Consider the following 15,365-nt stretch of genomic DNA (forward strand, 5'->3'; position numbering starts at 1 on the left):
GCGACCACATGAAAGGCGCAGGAATGCTGTTCGAGAGCATTCCAGAATCTGCGCGACGCAGAGTGCATCCTTCTCTCCCAACACGTGACGGGGACGTGTTCCCTATTGAGTGTGTGTGTGTGTGTGGGTGCCACAGTGAACTTTCAGGACCCTCCTTTCCCGACAAGCCCGCCCCCATCTAGGGAGCCCAGGGACAAGGAAGGATATAAAACTCGGCGCCTTGGACGGCCGAGTAGCTCCTGACCATCTGAGCTCATCGTCATGTAGCTTTGCTCCTTGTTTGCGAGACTTTCTGAGAGTTCTCCCAGTTGCTGTTTGTATATATGTAAATTCCCTTGTATAAAGTTCTTCTTCTTGTCTTTCCCTCAAACCTCGTCTCCGACCTTCCTCATCCCCTCTCCGGCACGACCATGCTACCTGATCTTTAATAACTGGTTGCCAGCGGTGGAATCGAGTCAACGGACGCCAGCGGAGAGACGTGATCAACGGTTTGCTGAGCAGCAGTTCGGCGAGTCGGGAGCAGTGCAACAGCCCTGTGTGATGACTGGTTGCCTGCAGCGGAACGACTGCGCTGGATTCTTGGCTGCGAGGTTTGGTGAGTGCGGGACTTTCCTCTACGGAGTTTTGCCAGGCTTTTGTTAAGGGTCAGAAACAGAGCTGGTAATTTGGGTTGTCGTTGCTGCTGGGTTAGTTGCAGCAAGACAATAGCGGGCAGTAGAGAAAGCAGCACTCGGAGCAGCCATGGATTTGAAGACGCTGCGCAAACCGAAGTTACTGGAGCTTGCAAAGGAGTTGTGTCTGGATGTCTCAGACAAACTCAGAAAACCAGAGCTGCTAAAGGCTATTCTTGCGTTGGAGGCTGAAGATGACGAGCTCGCGGAATGCCTTGAGGCCATTGAGGAGAGGGAATTGGCAAAGAAAAAGGAGGAGGAACAAGAGAAAGAGGAACGGGAGCGTCAACACGCTTTGGAAATAAAGCGTCTCGAAATAGAGATGGAACGCGCTCGTAGTGCAGGTCAGGCGCACGGTGCAGGAGAGCGGGTATTGTACAAAATGACTGACTTGATGCGGTCGTTTAAGACTGGAGAGGACATTGGTTTGTTCCTTGTTCACTTCGAGCGAACGTGCGAGCAGCAAGGGTTTTCACGGGAAACGTGGCCACGGCGCTTGCTCACTTTGTTGCCCGCTGAGGCGGCCGACGTGATCGCTCGCCTGAAGAAAGAGGAGGCGGAGGATTTCGATCATGTAAAATCGAGTCTGCTGAAAAAGTACAGGCTGTCAGCGGAAGCGTTCCGTCGGAAGTTTCGCGAAACTGAGAAAGACAAAAATGAGTCGTATCCGGATTTCGCCTACAAACTTATGTCAAACATGCAGGAATGGCTGAAAGAGGAGAAGGCCTTTGGTAATCACGAGAAGGTTCTGCAGTGTTTCGGGCTGGAACAGTTTTATAGACGGTTACCGGAGAACGTTCGGTACTGGGTCTTGGACAGGCCAGACGTCAGTACGGTGGCGAGAGCCGCCGAGCTAGCAGAGGAGTTTGTGACTCGTCGGGCTCGCGGAGCTAAGGACGGTCAAAAAAGTGAATTCGGCTCTAAGTTTGAGAGGCTGAAGTTCACGCCCGTTAGAATAAAGGAGGGCAAACGTGGTGCGGACCAGAGTGAAAACGGTCCGACCGAGCGCAAAGAGACGGCGGAAGCCGAACGCAGAAAGAGGTTCGAGGCAAGGCAGCCGCGCGCGTGTTATACTTGCCAGAAGCCGGGACACTTTTCGGCGCAGTGTCCCGAAGCGAAAACAAAGCTCGTGCTTTTGTCAGTATGCAGTGGCGACGAGAACATGAAGCTTCTCGAGCCGTACATACGAAACCTCGTTGTGAACGGGAAAGAGTGCCGAGTTCTTCGGGATTCTGCGGCGACGATGGATGTGGTTCACCCCTCGTACGTAGAACCCGATATGTTCACGGGCGAGTGCGCGTGGATCAAACAAGCCGTAGAAGCACACAGCGTGTGTTTGCCCGTAGCAAAAGTGCGTATTGAAGGACCTTTCGGCGCACTTGAGACAGAGGCCGCGGTGTCATCTATGCTCCCCCCTCAGTACCCGTACCTATTCTCAAACAGGTCCGATCAACTCTTGCGCGAAAAGGGACTTTTGTTTGGTGAGGCTAGTGTTCAGGCCTTAACTAGATCGAGAGCTCTAGAGCTAGCTGCAAAGGCGGTAGTTGCGGAGGCGACGCTGCCGAACAGTGAAAAAGGGTCGGAGATACAGCACACTGAGATTGAGAGCATATCTGCACCGTGTAGAAAGGAGCCTGAAACGTTGAAGGCATCGGATGTGCCAGAGAGAATGCCGGACACCGAAAAATTAGAGGAACTACCTGCAGACCTGCTCATCGCGCCTACGTCAGAGGGACTTAATAGGTTACTAGAAGTCCGCAGTTGTGATCTGATTGCAGAGCAAAAAAAGGACCGCAGCCTAGAGAATATCCGCTGTAATGTGAAAGAAGGGATCGCCCAGAAAAATATCCGTTTTGTAGAAAGAAGGGGGATCCTGTACCGCAAGTATCTCGACCGCAGGGGAGTTGAGTTCGATCAGCTCGTCGTGCCTCAGCGCTATCGTCAGGATTTGTTGCGCATGTCTCATGGAGGTTCGTGGTCCGGGCACCTAGGAGTTAAAAAGACTAAGGACCGTCTTTTGCAAGAATATTATTGGCCGGGGTGTTTTCGTGACGCAGAACTGTTCGTAAGGACATGTGACACCTGTCAGCGTGTGGGCAAACCTGGGGACAAAGCGCGAGCGCCGTTGAAGTTGGTGCCTATCATTACGGAGCCCTTTAGACGACTCGTTATTGACACAGTAGGACCACTGCCGGTAACGACCTCAGGCTACAAACACATTTTGACTGTGATCTGCCCAGCAACAAAGTTCCCCGAGGCCGTACCGCTTAAAGAACTCAGCTCGGTTGAGATTGTTAATGCACTACTGTCCATATTCGCGCGGGTTGGTTTTCCTGCGGAAATCCAGTCAGACCAGGGCACGGTGTTTACAAGCGCTTTGACCACGGCCTTTCTAAAAAGGTGTGGAATAAAGCTTTTACATAGCTCCGTGTACCATCCCCAATCGAACTCCGTTGAGAAGCTCCACTCCGTCATGAAGCGGGTATTGCGAGCGTTGTGTTTTGAAAAGAAAACAGACTGGGAGCTATGCTTGCCTGCAGCGATGTTTGCATTGAGAACCGCGCCCCATGAGGCTACGGGGTTTTCGCCAGCTGAGCTTGTGTATGGTCGCACGCTGCGGTCTCCGCTACGCATGCTTCGAGAATCGTGGGAAGGCCAGGGCGACGACCCAGTCGTGGTGGAGTACGTGCTTGGGCTACTCGAACGTTTAAAAAGGGCACAGGAGTTGTCAGGTGAAGCACTGAGAAAAGCCCAGCAGAGGGCCAAAGTTTATTATGATCGGACAGCAAGGGCCCGTCGTTTTGAGGTGGGCGACGACGTAATGATTTTACGGACATCGCTGAAAAACAGGCTCGAGGTGCAGTGGGAGGGTCCGGCACGGATTGTGCAAAAACTGTCGGACGTTAACTACGTAGTGAACCTACCAGGAAAACGTAAAGTACAGCAGGTTTACCACTGTAATCTGCTCAAACCATATAGACAACGGGAAGCAGTGGTGTGTATGATGGTAAACGCTCCCGAAGAGCTTCCGGTCGAGCTTCCGGGATTGTGTTCAGTGACGAACAGGGAAGGCACTGAACAAGTAATTAGTGACTTGGTATTGAAAGCACCGCTGTCGCCTGAGCGGAAAACCGAGCTGCACGAGCTCTTGCAGGAGTTTCGAGGTCAGTTCTCTGATAGGCCAGGTAGGACTTCCGTGCTTACTCATGACATAGAACTTAACTCGGCAGAGCCGGTACGGTCCAAGGCGTACCGGGTGCCGCCGCGCCAGCGCGATATTATGGAAGCTGAGGTAAAGAAAATGCTCGAGCTGGATGTTATTGAGGCTTGTGAGAGTGATTATACCTCCCCTTTGATTTTAGTGGAGGTACCGGGCAAGGACCCTCGTCCTTGCGTCGATTACCGCAAGCTTAATTCCATCACTAAGGATCAAATTTATCCGATTCCGAACATCGAGGAGCGCATCGAGAAAGTTAGTAACGCTCAGTTTATCTCCACACTGGACCTAGTCAGGGGTTACTGGCAGGTTCCCCTTACAGAGCAGGCTAGTAGATATGCGGCGTTCATTTCACCAATGGGAACATTCCGTCCTAAAGTTTTGAGTTTTGGTTTAAAGAATGCGCCGTACTGCTTTTCTAGCCTCATGGACAAAGTGTTGCGGGGACAGGAAGAGTTCGCTTTGCCGTATTTAGACGATGTAGCAATATTTTCCGCATCGTGGCCTGAGCATAAGGCACACTTGCGGGCAGTTTTAACCCGCCTGCGCGACGCGAGCTTGACGGTCAAGGCTCCTAAGTGCCAGTTGGCACAGGCCGAGGTTGTTTACCTCGGTCACGTGATTGGCCAGGGCCGTCGCCGCCCTTCGGAACTAAAGGTAGCCGCGATACGAGACTTCCCGCAGCCGCGCACAAAGACTGATATCAGGTCTTTCTTGGGTGTCGCCGGCTACTATCAGAGGTACATCCCCAGGTATTCTGATATCGCGAGTCCCTTGACGGATGCTCTCAGGAAAACAGAGCCACAAACAGTCGCCTGGGACGAAAAAATGGAAACAGCCTTTAGCACCCTAAAGAGCGCTCTAACGAGTCAGCCTGTGCTACGATCGCCCGACTACTCTAAAGGTTTCGTGGTTCAGTGCGATGCTAGTGAGCGGGGCATGGGCGTTGTGTTGTGCCAGAAGGAAAATGGAGAAGAGGAGCACCCTGTCCTGTATGCTAGTCGTAAGCTGACCAGCCGTGAGCAGGCGTACAGCGCCACCGAGAAAGAATGCGCGTGTCTCGTATGGGCCGTTCAGAAATTGTCGTGCTACCTTGCCGGCTCGAGGTTTATCATAGAGACGGATCATTGCCCTCTCCAATGGCTGCAGATAACCTCTTCCAAAAATGGCCGCCTCCTGCGCTGGAGCCTCGTATTGCAACAATATTCTTTTGAGGTGCGTTACAAAAAGGGGAGTCTCAACGGTAACGCCGATGGCTTGAGTCGAAGTCCCTAGCGCAAGAATCAGCCTCGAAGTTGCTGCTTACTGGTGTTTTTTTTCCTGATATAGGCTTTTGAACATATCGTTTTTGCTTTTTTTGTTTCAAAGTGAGACGGGTTTTGCAGTGTAATGTTCGGATTTGTGGACACTGAGTGCTGCTGGACTACTCCCAGGGATTAAAGGATTAAATGACTGAATAAGAGGGAAAGAGGCTGGCATTGCTTAGTGTGGATTGTGTCGTGCTTGCTGACTGACCGGTTGGGTTTTCGGCGTAGTTCTAACGCTAGCAGGGAACCGGTCATTTTGAAGTCACGTTGCAGTGCCCTTTGTGAACCTGAACGTGCGAAGGAAGCCTTCGAGGTGCGCTGGGCTCAAGAAGCAACGAGAGATGACCGACTCCAGTTAAAAGCAGCCTCGAGCGACATCCCTCCAGACAGCGGATGCAGTCCCCTGTCCATCGGGATCTCCTTCTCCCGGCGGGGCAGTCTGTTACGTTTCGCCTCCTTCGTGAGAAAAAAATCGGCGTGGTAGCAGCGGAATGCCGATGAGTCGCGAAAGGCATGCGGGGTAAACGCCTGAATTAGCCACGGAAGCGGCGTCGGTCATCCACCCCGCATCTGGCCAGCCAGCTCTGCAGTACAGAAAGAAGTTAGCTGCCACGTTCCACATTCCAAGGGGCACATCAAGTTGACAGCAGCAACCGTCTTCCAGGGAGAAGTGGTCAACGACCGTTTCCCCTACCCCGAGCACGTGCGACCACATGAAAGGCGCAGGAATGCTGTTCGAGAGCATTCCAGAATCTGCGCGACGCAGAGTGCATCCTTCTCTCCCAACACGTGACGGGGACGTGTTCCCTATTGAGTGTGTGTGTGTGTGTGGGTGCCACAGTGAACTTTCAGGACCCTCCTTTCCCGACAAGCCCGCCCCCATCTAGGGAGCCCAGGGACAAGGAAGGATATAAAACTCGGCGCCTTGGACGGCCGAGTAGCTCCTGACCATCTGAGCTCATCGTCATGTAGCTTTGCTCCTTGTTTGCGAGACTTTCTGAGAGTTCTCCCAGTTGCTGTTTGTATATATGTAAATTCCCTTGTATAAAGTTCTTCTTCTTGTCTTTCCCTCAAACCTCGTCTCCGACCTTCCTCATCCCCTCTCCGGCACGACCATGCTACCTGATCTTTAATAGTGCCAATTCCTCAAAAAACGAGGTGAAATACCTCGGGCACGTTGTTTCAGCTGACGGCGTGCGACCGGACCCTGAGAAACTAAGGTGTGTCTCGGATTTTCCATCCCCGACTAGTGTCCGCCAGGTCCGGCAGTTTCTCGGCCTGATCGGTTACTATCGAAGGCACATAGAGGAGTTCGCCAAGCTCGCTAAGCCGCTCACTGCCTTAACAGCCATAAATGTCGCCTTTCGCTGGTGCAAAAACGCGGAGGATGCTTTTGGGGCCCTGAAGAGGAAGCTAATGAGTGCACCGCTGTTGCGCCACCCGGATTTTAATTTGCCCTTCGTTTTGGCCACAGATGCGTCAAAGTTCGCAGTTGGTGCCGTGTTATCTCAGGTTATCGAGGGCAAAGAACATCCCGTGGCTTTTGCTAGCCGACAGCTGAGCCCCACAGAGCAGAAGTACGGAGCTACAGAAAGGGAGTGCCTCGCCGTTGTCTGGGCAGTAAAGCACTTCAGATGCTACCTTTACGGCCGCCAATTCAAGCTAGTCACAGACTGCCATCCTCTGAAATGGGTGATGAGTGTCAGGGACCCTAGCTCGCGACTCGCTAGATGGAATCTACAGCTGCAGGAATACTGCTTTGAGGTGGAGCACAAGTCAGGAAAGACACATCTGAATGCTGATGCGCTCAGCCGTACAGCTGCCGTGTCGACTATAGATGAGTTTGTCCCCGTAGTCGACCCCGCCGAATTACGCACAGAGCAGTGCAAAGATCCTGACCTGAAGCGAATAATCGAAAGCTTAGAGGGCGCACCATCTCACCCCGAACAGCTAGGTTATTTCATTGGCAAAGACGGCACCCTGTGTCGGCGCACGAGGCCAACCAGGAAAGGGAGACCAGAGAAAACCGCTTGGGAGAGAGTCGTCATACCTCGGTCGTGGACAGAAAGGGTTCTTCGCGCGTTCCACGATGCGCCGTGCGCCGGTCATTTTGGCGTAGCGAAGACACGCAGGCGTGTCGAGCGTTTGTACTTTTGGAGTGGCATGCGACAGGATGTTAGAGACTACTGTGCGAAGTGTCATTCCTGTCTCGAAAGAAAAACACCCAAGGGACGCAGGCCAGCACCAATTCAGCCGTTCCCTGAGGTTTCGGCTCCTTTCGAGCGGACAGGTATGGATATAATGGGCCCATTGCCCACGACCACTTCTGGAAACAGGTACATTTTAGTATTTGTCGATCACCTTTCAAAATACGCGGAAGCGGTAGCACTCCCAGATCAGAAAGCAGACACGGTTGCAAGAGCATTTGTCGAACAGATCGTGCTCCGACATGGATCTCCGAGGCAACTCTTGACAGATCGGGGAACGAACTTCGTGTCGCAGCTAATGAGGAGAGTTTGCGAGCTGCTTAAGATCACTAAGAAGCAGACAACACCGTACCATCCGGCTTGCAACGGCGCGGTGGAGCGACTGAACCAAACCGTGGCCGGGTTCCTGTCGCATTTTGTTTCGCGCGACCAGCGGGACTGGGACTTGTGGCTCCCGTATGCAATGTTTGCCTAAAATTCCGCAGCACACGAGAGCACGGGCGAATCGCCATTCTTTCTTCTCTACGGCCGAGACCCGGACCAGCCTAGTGAAGTGCCAGAGGGCCCCCGTCGTGTCCCATACGCTTCACTGGACGACTATAAGGTTGAGCTAGAATCGCGCTTGCAAGTGGCGAGGGACATCGCAAAGGAGGCCTTAAAGAAAGCGGCGAAACGCAGGAAGGAGGTGCACGATCGCGGTGCTAGAGACGCGCCGTTTGATGTGGGGGACAGCGTGTACATCGAAAACTGCCAAAGACAGATTGGGTTGGCTCGTAAGTTCCAGACGAGGTGGAGAGGACCGTGCGAGGTTGTCGAGAAGCTTTCTCCGGTAAACTTCAGGGTCCGAGACGTGAACCGCCGCTTGATAAGGATACACGCAAATCGCCTCAAGTCGGCACCGGTTCAGTATTCACGAAATGAGGAGGGGGAAAGCGCAGATTTTGATGGGGACCGAAGTGAAGCGGAGCGCGCAGATTGTTCGCAAGAAACGCCCTCTCCTGCATTTGTTCGGCAAGCGCCAGAGGTTATGGCAGGAATGCCACCGGATTTACTTCATGCATTGCTGGAGGAAGGAGCGCGCGAGGTTGCCGCGCAGATAACGCCAAGAGAGGCTCCTGCCACGAGCCCTCGTGAGTCTCAAAGCAGACAAGGGGTCACAGAATTACTTGGTACGACTCATGAACGCCGATATCCGCTTCGAAATCGGAAAGCTAAGTCGGACTAATGGCGTAAACAGAGCGGAGTTGGGGACTGGTTAAGACTGTGTAATGCTGCAGCTCATAACATTGCTATGTGCTTATGTGTTAAAATATCGGAGTTGCTAGTTAAGCCTTTCTGTCATTAAGTAACACTTTAACACAGGATGCAGAACATGCCCGACTTCCTTTCGTTATCTATATATTTTTTTGTCTGTGCCGTGATTGTGCTGGAAGTGGGAGCTCCTTTGTAACTGTGGTAAATTTATTTCGTCCAGTTTGGACTAGCAAGGAGAGGCTTGGGTGCTGAGTTTCATGTTTGTCTGTGAAAGAAGATCAGTGCTGCCCCTGGAGACGCCAGTTATGACAGCTGCGGCATATGGTGCAGTGCAGTGGTGTTGTGTGCAGCGAAAAGTGTTTTGTCGGACGGAATGTGCGAGGCGATTCAGAAAAAGAAGGGGAGCTGCCTGGACTCAAATGTTCGGAGAACATTCTTCTGGAGGGTGAGCGAGTGTGACGTTCCGTGCGTGAGCTACCAGGGCCCATATCTTCGGCGGAATTTTCTTTGTGCTCAACCGTCCTACTCCCTTGTCTCCCCTTAAACGGTCCGCGTTCGGCGGCGCCGCCTAGACGGAGCCCCCAGCGGCGGCAAAGCCACTGAAGGGGTACGGTCCGCGTTCAGCGGCGCCGCGCTGACGGAGCCCCCAGCGGCGGCAAGCCACCGAAGGGGTACAATGGTACAAAGGCGCCGGCGGGAGGGAAAGCCAGCCCAATTAGGCTGCCTGGCCGTACAAGGACAAGAGAAGAAAGCTGCCGGCGGGAGACAAACGACATTCCAACGAGGGAGGTCGGGGATGCCGCGGCGCCGCCGTGGAAAGGAGGAAGAAAGAAACATTCCAGTCGGGAAGACAGGAGATCGGGCGTGGCCGGCGGAGGAGATATAGCTGGCGAGTGCGGACGAAAGGCACGCAGAGGACGAGATCGTTCACGAAAAAGGGTCCTTCAGCGCCGAAGCCGGACGGCGCGCAGCTTCTGCCAGCCACCGACGGATCGCAACTCCGGAGACCATCCATCGCCCCCATGACGGCGTCGCCACGTAAGCTCGGACACCCCAGCCTCTGTTGTACCATGTATAATTATTGATTACATCATTTTGTTTAAACTGAGCCATACGGTGTCTTCTTGCCTCTCCGTCCCGTGTGGACCTGCGCATTATGTGGGGTCGTCACAACTTGTTGTCTGTCTGTTGTTTGTCTTGTTGGTTTCTTCCTCGTCCCTTGTCTTTTTTCGCGGTCCCAAGATGCATTTCACTCCAACTAGCCCGCCTTTCTCTGTTATAATTGTGTCAGAGGTGTCAGATGCTCTTGTGTTGGCAGCTGATATTCGGTCTGCTTGGAATCCCGAAAGCTTGTGTTCACCCCTTCAGTCTTTGTGGATGGTTGCGCGTGCGATGCGCGTTGTTAGGAAATCCGCGGATAACTGTACGAAGGAGTGCGAGAAACCCTGACTTCACTTTTGACAAATTGGACAGCTCCAAACTGATGTCAGGGGAAGCTCTGGTTCATCTCTTTTACTTAGATGTGCGGAGATGGTGGGGGATATTATCCTATTTAATCGCCATCGCACTGCATTTCAGGGGTCGAATTTTCGGAGCTAGGTGCGCAGACTTCACGCTAGCGTAGCTGCGGAGAGGGTCCGCGAGGCGGTCAGAAAAGTTGCCCATTGCAAGTCGTTGTTAATACTTTGTACAGATTTGCTGCTTATAAATGATTTGTCTTTGATCTCTTTCGAGTTTCCGGAAAACCTGAAAGTCTGAAGAAGAAGAAGGCAACGGGAAAGAGCTTCACAATGCAATAGTCTGTCGCGCGGTGCAGAATCCTCCGCCTAAATTCGCATTTATGCACATGTGGGTTCACTCCGAAAAACATTTTAGACTTGTCCGGGGAAGTTGAGCAATAGTACATTCTGTCCGGAGGTTCGTACTTCAGATGAGGATGTATCTGGAAATCTCCCGCACAGTAAAACTAGGCTTACTCCGTCAGTTCGGATCCTTCTCTCCGTCGGTGCGAGCGGCAGACGTTATGCACTGAGCTTGATTTGTGAATCTCTTCACTTCTTCATTACAGCTACCGGCAATTCCCTTGTTAGCTGTGCTGAAAACCGTTCCAAATTTTGTCGTGCTTTTCTGCGTCTTGCTTTATTCTTTCCAATTAATTCTGGGATCTTTTCTGTTTCAGTTATTTTTTCTTTTTATTTCACAGTTATTCATATAAGCCCAATTCCTTCCTTTACCTTGCAATCAGTTCAATAATTTGCTTTGGCATTCCTCACCAAACCTAGCCAGTCCCCTCTCGTCGGTATGTGGCACGTCTGAAGAGGCGAACGAAAACACCATAACCCAAGTAGCTATAGGAGTTGTATTATCGGCAGCAAAATATTTATGGGATGCGGTTGTGCGGAGGCAAATTTATTTCGGCTTAGTCACGAAAGCCACTCATTTCAATTGCCTCAAAACTGTGAGAGGACGTGCATGCTCCGTCCGCTGGTGACAATAGCGCCTCAGTCGCGAGGCAGCGCTACAATATTTTTTTTTTTTTTCGAGAAGGCGCATTTCGTGTACTTGTCAAAAGTGAAGAGCCCAAGGGGTTTCATTCTAAGCCATGCTGTGTGGCTCGCTTTGCATCGCCAGCGTCCCAGGTCCCTTGAAGGTGCGAACTCTCGTCCTCGCCCCTCCGAAACAGGATTTTCGCGTGTGGTATACAAGTGCCCCACTACATGGCTTAGGTGCAAGCAGACCACGTGGGCTTTGTAATTTTGGCAAAGGATGTAGATGTTCTGACATTCTTTTAAAGCGCGAAATGCTTTCAGCCCCCGTTCTCGGCGCGCCGCTGTTGACCTTGGCGCCAAGACGGAGTCCAACTGAAGAGAGAATACGAAGGCGAACCTAAATGAACTTTTTCGAAACTTGCCGCCTGCCCGCGGATGTCTACGTCTGCAGCACTAGTGGCGTATGCGCAGTGCTCGGGACTGTGAGCGGACCGAGATAGCCCCACGCGCTGCGAATGCGCGCCCACGGGCATGCCCGCGGGGAACTGGGTTCATGCGGACCCTAGGCACCATCCTCGGCGCGGCACGAAACCCGTTGTAAACAGGGAAGGCATTGAACTCTTCTGCCCTAGCGACACTGCGGACAGATGGTTGTTTCAGAGCGAAAGCACTATTTCATGGGCTCTGACTCAACCAAGAATCTGGTGGCGCCCCTGACCTTGAGGGTGCAGAAATGCACTCTCGACAAAGAGAGTGCATTTTTTGCTATTCCCAAACTGCTTGCTTCCGCATCCTGGGAGCTTCGTACATTTTTTGTCAACCTTACTGGAGGTGATAACAGCACTCAAATGTCTTCGCCTTGGCATTTCAATATAAATATAGCCACGCTGTAGTGACCGTAGGCGGTCCAGAAGGGAGGCAGACAGACTTGCGCCATAAAAACTATTAATCTGCTCGCACTTGTGCCCTCAAAACAACTGAGCTTGGTGGCGGCGGTAGTGAAAGGTGCACTGGGCGGTCGTCGAAGATCAGACTGGCCATCGCTCTAGGCCGAAATCAAGAACTGCGGATAACGCGTCCTCTGATTGGTGTACGGCGGCTTGCCGCGTTCCGCTTCCGGCGCGTGCCTGGTGTCTTCGCTGACACCCTTCGGGCTTCGCGTAACCGAGGACTCAAGCCACAGCCTCCTCTCTCCGGCAGTGGTACGAACGCGCGATCACGTGTGCGCATGACTGTTAAGTGACCCTATGCCGCTCGAGTAAGGTCGGAGAAATTGCGGAATCTGTCAGCAACTTCACTATTTGAAATCAGCAGGATAGGAAGTTTCTCGTGGTAAGAACTTGAGGCTACGATGCGTAGTGCACTTTGGCTTTTTGCTGATTGAACATTGCCGAACGCGTGTTCGAAAGCATTTATTTTTATTAGAGCGCAGCTCTTAGGCGGGCGTTCCTGCGTTTAGCGGCGTGTCTCGGCGTCGGCACCGGTGTAACCGAGCGAACAAGCGCATCGGAGGATAAAAGAGAGAACGCAGAGCGCATCGGAGGAGGAAAGACGGCGATAGCGAAGAGCATAGAGCTAATATACCAACTCGAAGAGGGCTCCAGAAGGTAAGCGGAGAAGGACAGAACGGCGGCAACGTGATGAGTAGAGAAGACTATAGCGCGCTGGCCGTTCGCCCCAGGCGAGGTTCATCGGCGGCGGAATGCTGTGCACACTGCCTAAGTCGAAACTCAGAGCGCCTCCGTTCGGCACTGCGTGTTCCGTATGTGGTCGCCTACGGCTCGAGTAACGCAGGAGCTGCGCTCAAAAATCAAATTATCGAGAAGCGCTAATCGGTTATTTTTTTTTTTTTGGATTTCAATTGCCTAAGTGAGTTCCACAAACCAAGTCTTTCGACGTATGCTATTGAGATCTGATGAACTGTCTCTCTTTTTACCAATTCATTTGCAGTCGAAAATTACTCGCTTCGATTCTAAAAGTGTTCGCCTCGCTTCGAAATTATGGAGGAAAATAACTTCTCACTTCGCTTGGAATTATTGGGGCAAAATAATTTATTGCTTCGTATGCGCTTCGAATTGAGAACTCACCATCCTCACATGCCTATATATTTTACCCCAGTCTGCCTGCTAGATGAAGGACTTTGGTCGGCAGACTAAACATACAGCAGCCCACAGAAGTCTTCGGAACTCGGAAGCCATTAAAAAGCTGCATTTCCTCGCTGCCCGAAGGCGCGGCCTGACTTTTAAAGGTGCGCTGTGCAAGTCGCACGGGACAGTGCGAAGGTTGCGTGGTTAGATTACCAAGAAATTAAGCTATTCGTGGCTTCTGTGCTACGAAAAGCTATGAAACTTCCTGGGACCGTTTTCTGTAACGATTCGTTTCGTTTTCCTCTTTGCAGGTCCTCTGTCACTGGTGTCGTCCGCCAAAGCCTTCGTCATCCCGAAATTGCGACCAATGACGGAGAGAGAGAGAGAGAGAGAGAGAGAGAGAGAGAGAGAACAAACATTTAATGTCTAACAGAGAAGGTGCGCGCCCCAGCATCCTCTGCCGCAGGCCGAGGATGTCAATGGGAGGCACCGCCTTGGATGCTGGTCTTGTTCCTCGGCGGCCTCCTCAGCCAGGCGGACGAGTTTCCGCTCGGTCTCGGGGTCCGAGCTCCACAGCAGGGCTTCCCAGGCTACTTCACTATCGATATTCAGTGCCCTTCCAGGGGAATCAAAGCATTTCCAGACAATGTGGACGAGGGACCCCCTCTCGCCGCAGTGTTGACACTGAGCCGATCTTAATTCGGACAACATTGCGTCCACGAGAACTGGATTCGGGTATGTATAGGTTTGGAGTAGCGACCAAAAGAAAAAAGAACGACGTGAAATATTACAAAACTGTACAGCGCCTGTGCGCTATACTCTAATCAAGAGGAAGCATCTGTAGGTGCGATGCACGCGAACGGGGATAAAGAAGTGATAGCCCGTTCTAACTTGCCGTCGCGCCGCTCTCGTGCGTCCGGTTACTTACAGTACAATTTAAAACGTGTAGCATGCAACTAAGCAAATTACCTAAAGCTGCTTTTTTTTATTCAAGGTCCTGTGCTTCTGTTCAGACCACGGCTTACCTTTAGCTCGATTTAATCGCTCATAAAGGCCGACCATCCGGCCTCTACGATAAAGATTCAGACCGTCGTGCGCCAGTGTCTTCGCTGACATCCGCTACACAACGGCGTTCATCAAAGGCGAGCCGGACGCGCCCCCTGTGGAGCATTCGATCAGTAACGTGATCCGGACGTGAGCACTCTGCATCGCGCGCGTGCAGATCGGGGGGCGATAAAGCGGGCGCCCCGCATGCCTGCCTGCGGCGGGCACGTGCAGTAAGGCTACAGCGTGCCCGCCGGCTTCGCGCGCGTCCTCCTCTCGCGGCTTGCGCAACGGGAAGCGTCCACTTACCCGCGCCGCCGGCGCCCACTGGACGAGCGAAGACGGACTGCGCTTATCGTAAGGTCGCCTTATCGCCGGCCGGACCAATCTCGGCCACTTGGGTGCGCGACGTTAGATTGACTGCCGAGGGCGGGCACGCGCCACCGGGCCGCATTCGGAACCCAGCGCCACGAATTGGGGCTGCCCGTCCAGGAGAGGTTCACTGACCCGCCTGCGGCCCGAATGGGAGCAGACCCGGCCGTGCTGCCCAGCCAACCCGCGGCCTCCTCAACGCACCTGAGAGCCAGGTCAGTCCCCGCTCTCCTGGTCGCGGGAGCTTCTCTGCTTGTCAGCGACAAGGCTGGAGCAAGTGTTTCTTGTGCGAAGCGCTTGGTCAAGTCCGGTCGCTGTGCCCCTCCGAGCGAGCGCCCGGAGATAGGGTAGGAAGCCGCAGAGCACGCCGTTTTAATTTGCACGTGCAAATAGTGGCAGCATTGCTGGCGCGAAAAGGATAAGTTGATGCAGGCTGGGCCTGCACGCTGGTGGCAGATGTAGAACGCGACGGCGCGCGGAATGGGATTCTTGACAGTCAACGTGTGCATTCACGGCCTTCGTGACAGTTAACTTATTTTTGTAGGCTTTCCAGAGGCTGCCATCGAACCAGATTGCATTGATTCGTAATTTGAAGTACACGTTTTACAGACTTCGCAATGCCGACTAAGTGGTGGTGGTTTTCGTTGTGGTTAACTTTCTGTCTTGCGTCGCAGTAGGAGCATAAATCTGTGCTCATGCATCAGGTAATAACCAGCC

The 15,365-nt window shown here is 52.8% G+C and overlaps 2 protein-coding genes across 4 annotated transcripts in view; both read left to right on the top strand.

Moving 5' to 3' along the window:
- Positions 1–489: 489 nt before the first annotated feature.
- On the top strand, positions 490–5,163 carry LOC149354247 (uncharacterized). The gene has a single exon (XM_089575952.1). The coding sequence runs from the start codon at positions 742–744 to the stop codon at positions 5,161–5,163; it is 4,422 nt and encodes a 1,473-aa protein (XP_089432078.1). The 5' UTR covers positions 490–741.
- Positions 5,164–14,453: 9,290 nt separating this feature from the next.
- Positions 14,454–15,365, top strand: part of LOC149354248 (pappalysin-1-like) — a 41,770-nt gene continuing 40,858 nt past the window's right edge. Inside the window, exon 1 of one of the 3 annotated variants that reach the window (XM_089583221.1) lies at positions 14,454–14,863. The gene's annotated coding sequence lies outside the window, so the exon portion shown is untranslated. The remainder of the gene's footprint in view (positions 14,864–15,365) is intronic. The other 2 variants (XM_089583220.1, XM_089583222.1) reach the window with 2 other exon arrangements.

Source organism: Amblyomma mixtum, chromosome 3 (genome assembly GCF_055824585.1).
Source record: "Amblyomma mixtum isolate Tamu chromosome 3, ASM5582458v1, whole genome shotgun sequence".
NCBI classification, from domain to species: domain Eukaryota; kingdom Metazoa; phylum Arthropoda; class Arachnida; order Ixodida; family Ixodidae; genus Amblyomma; species Amblyomma mixtum.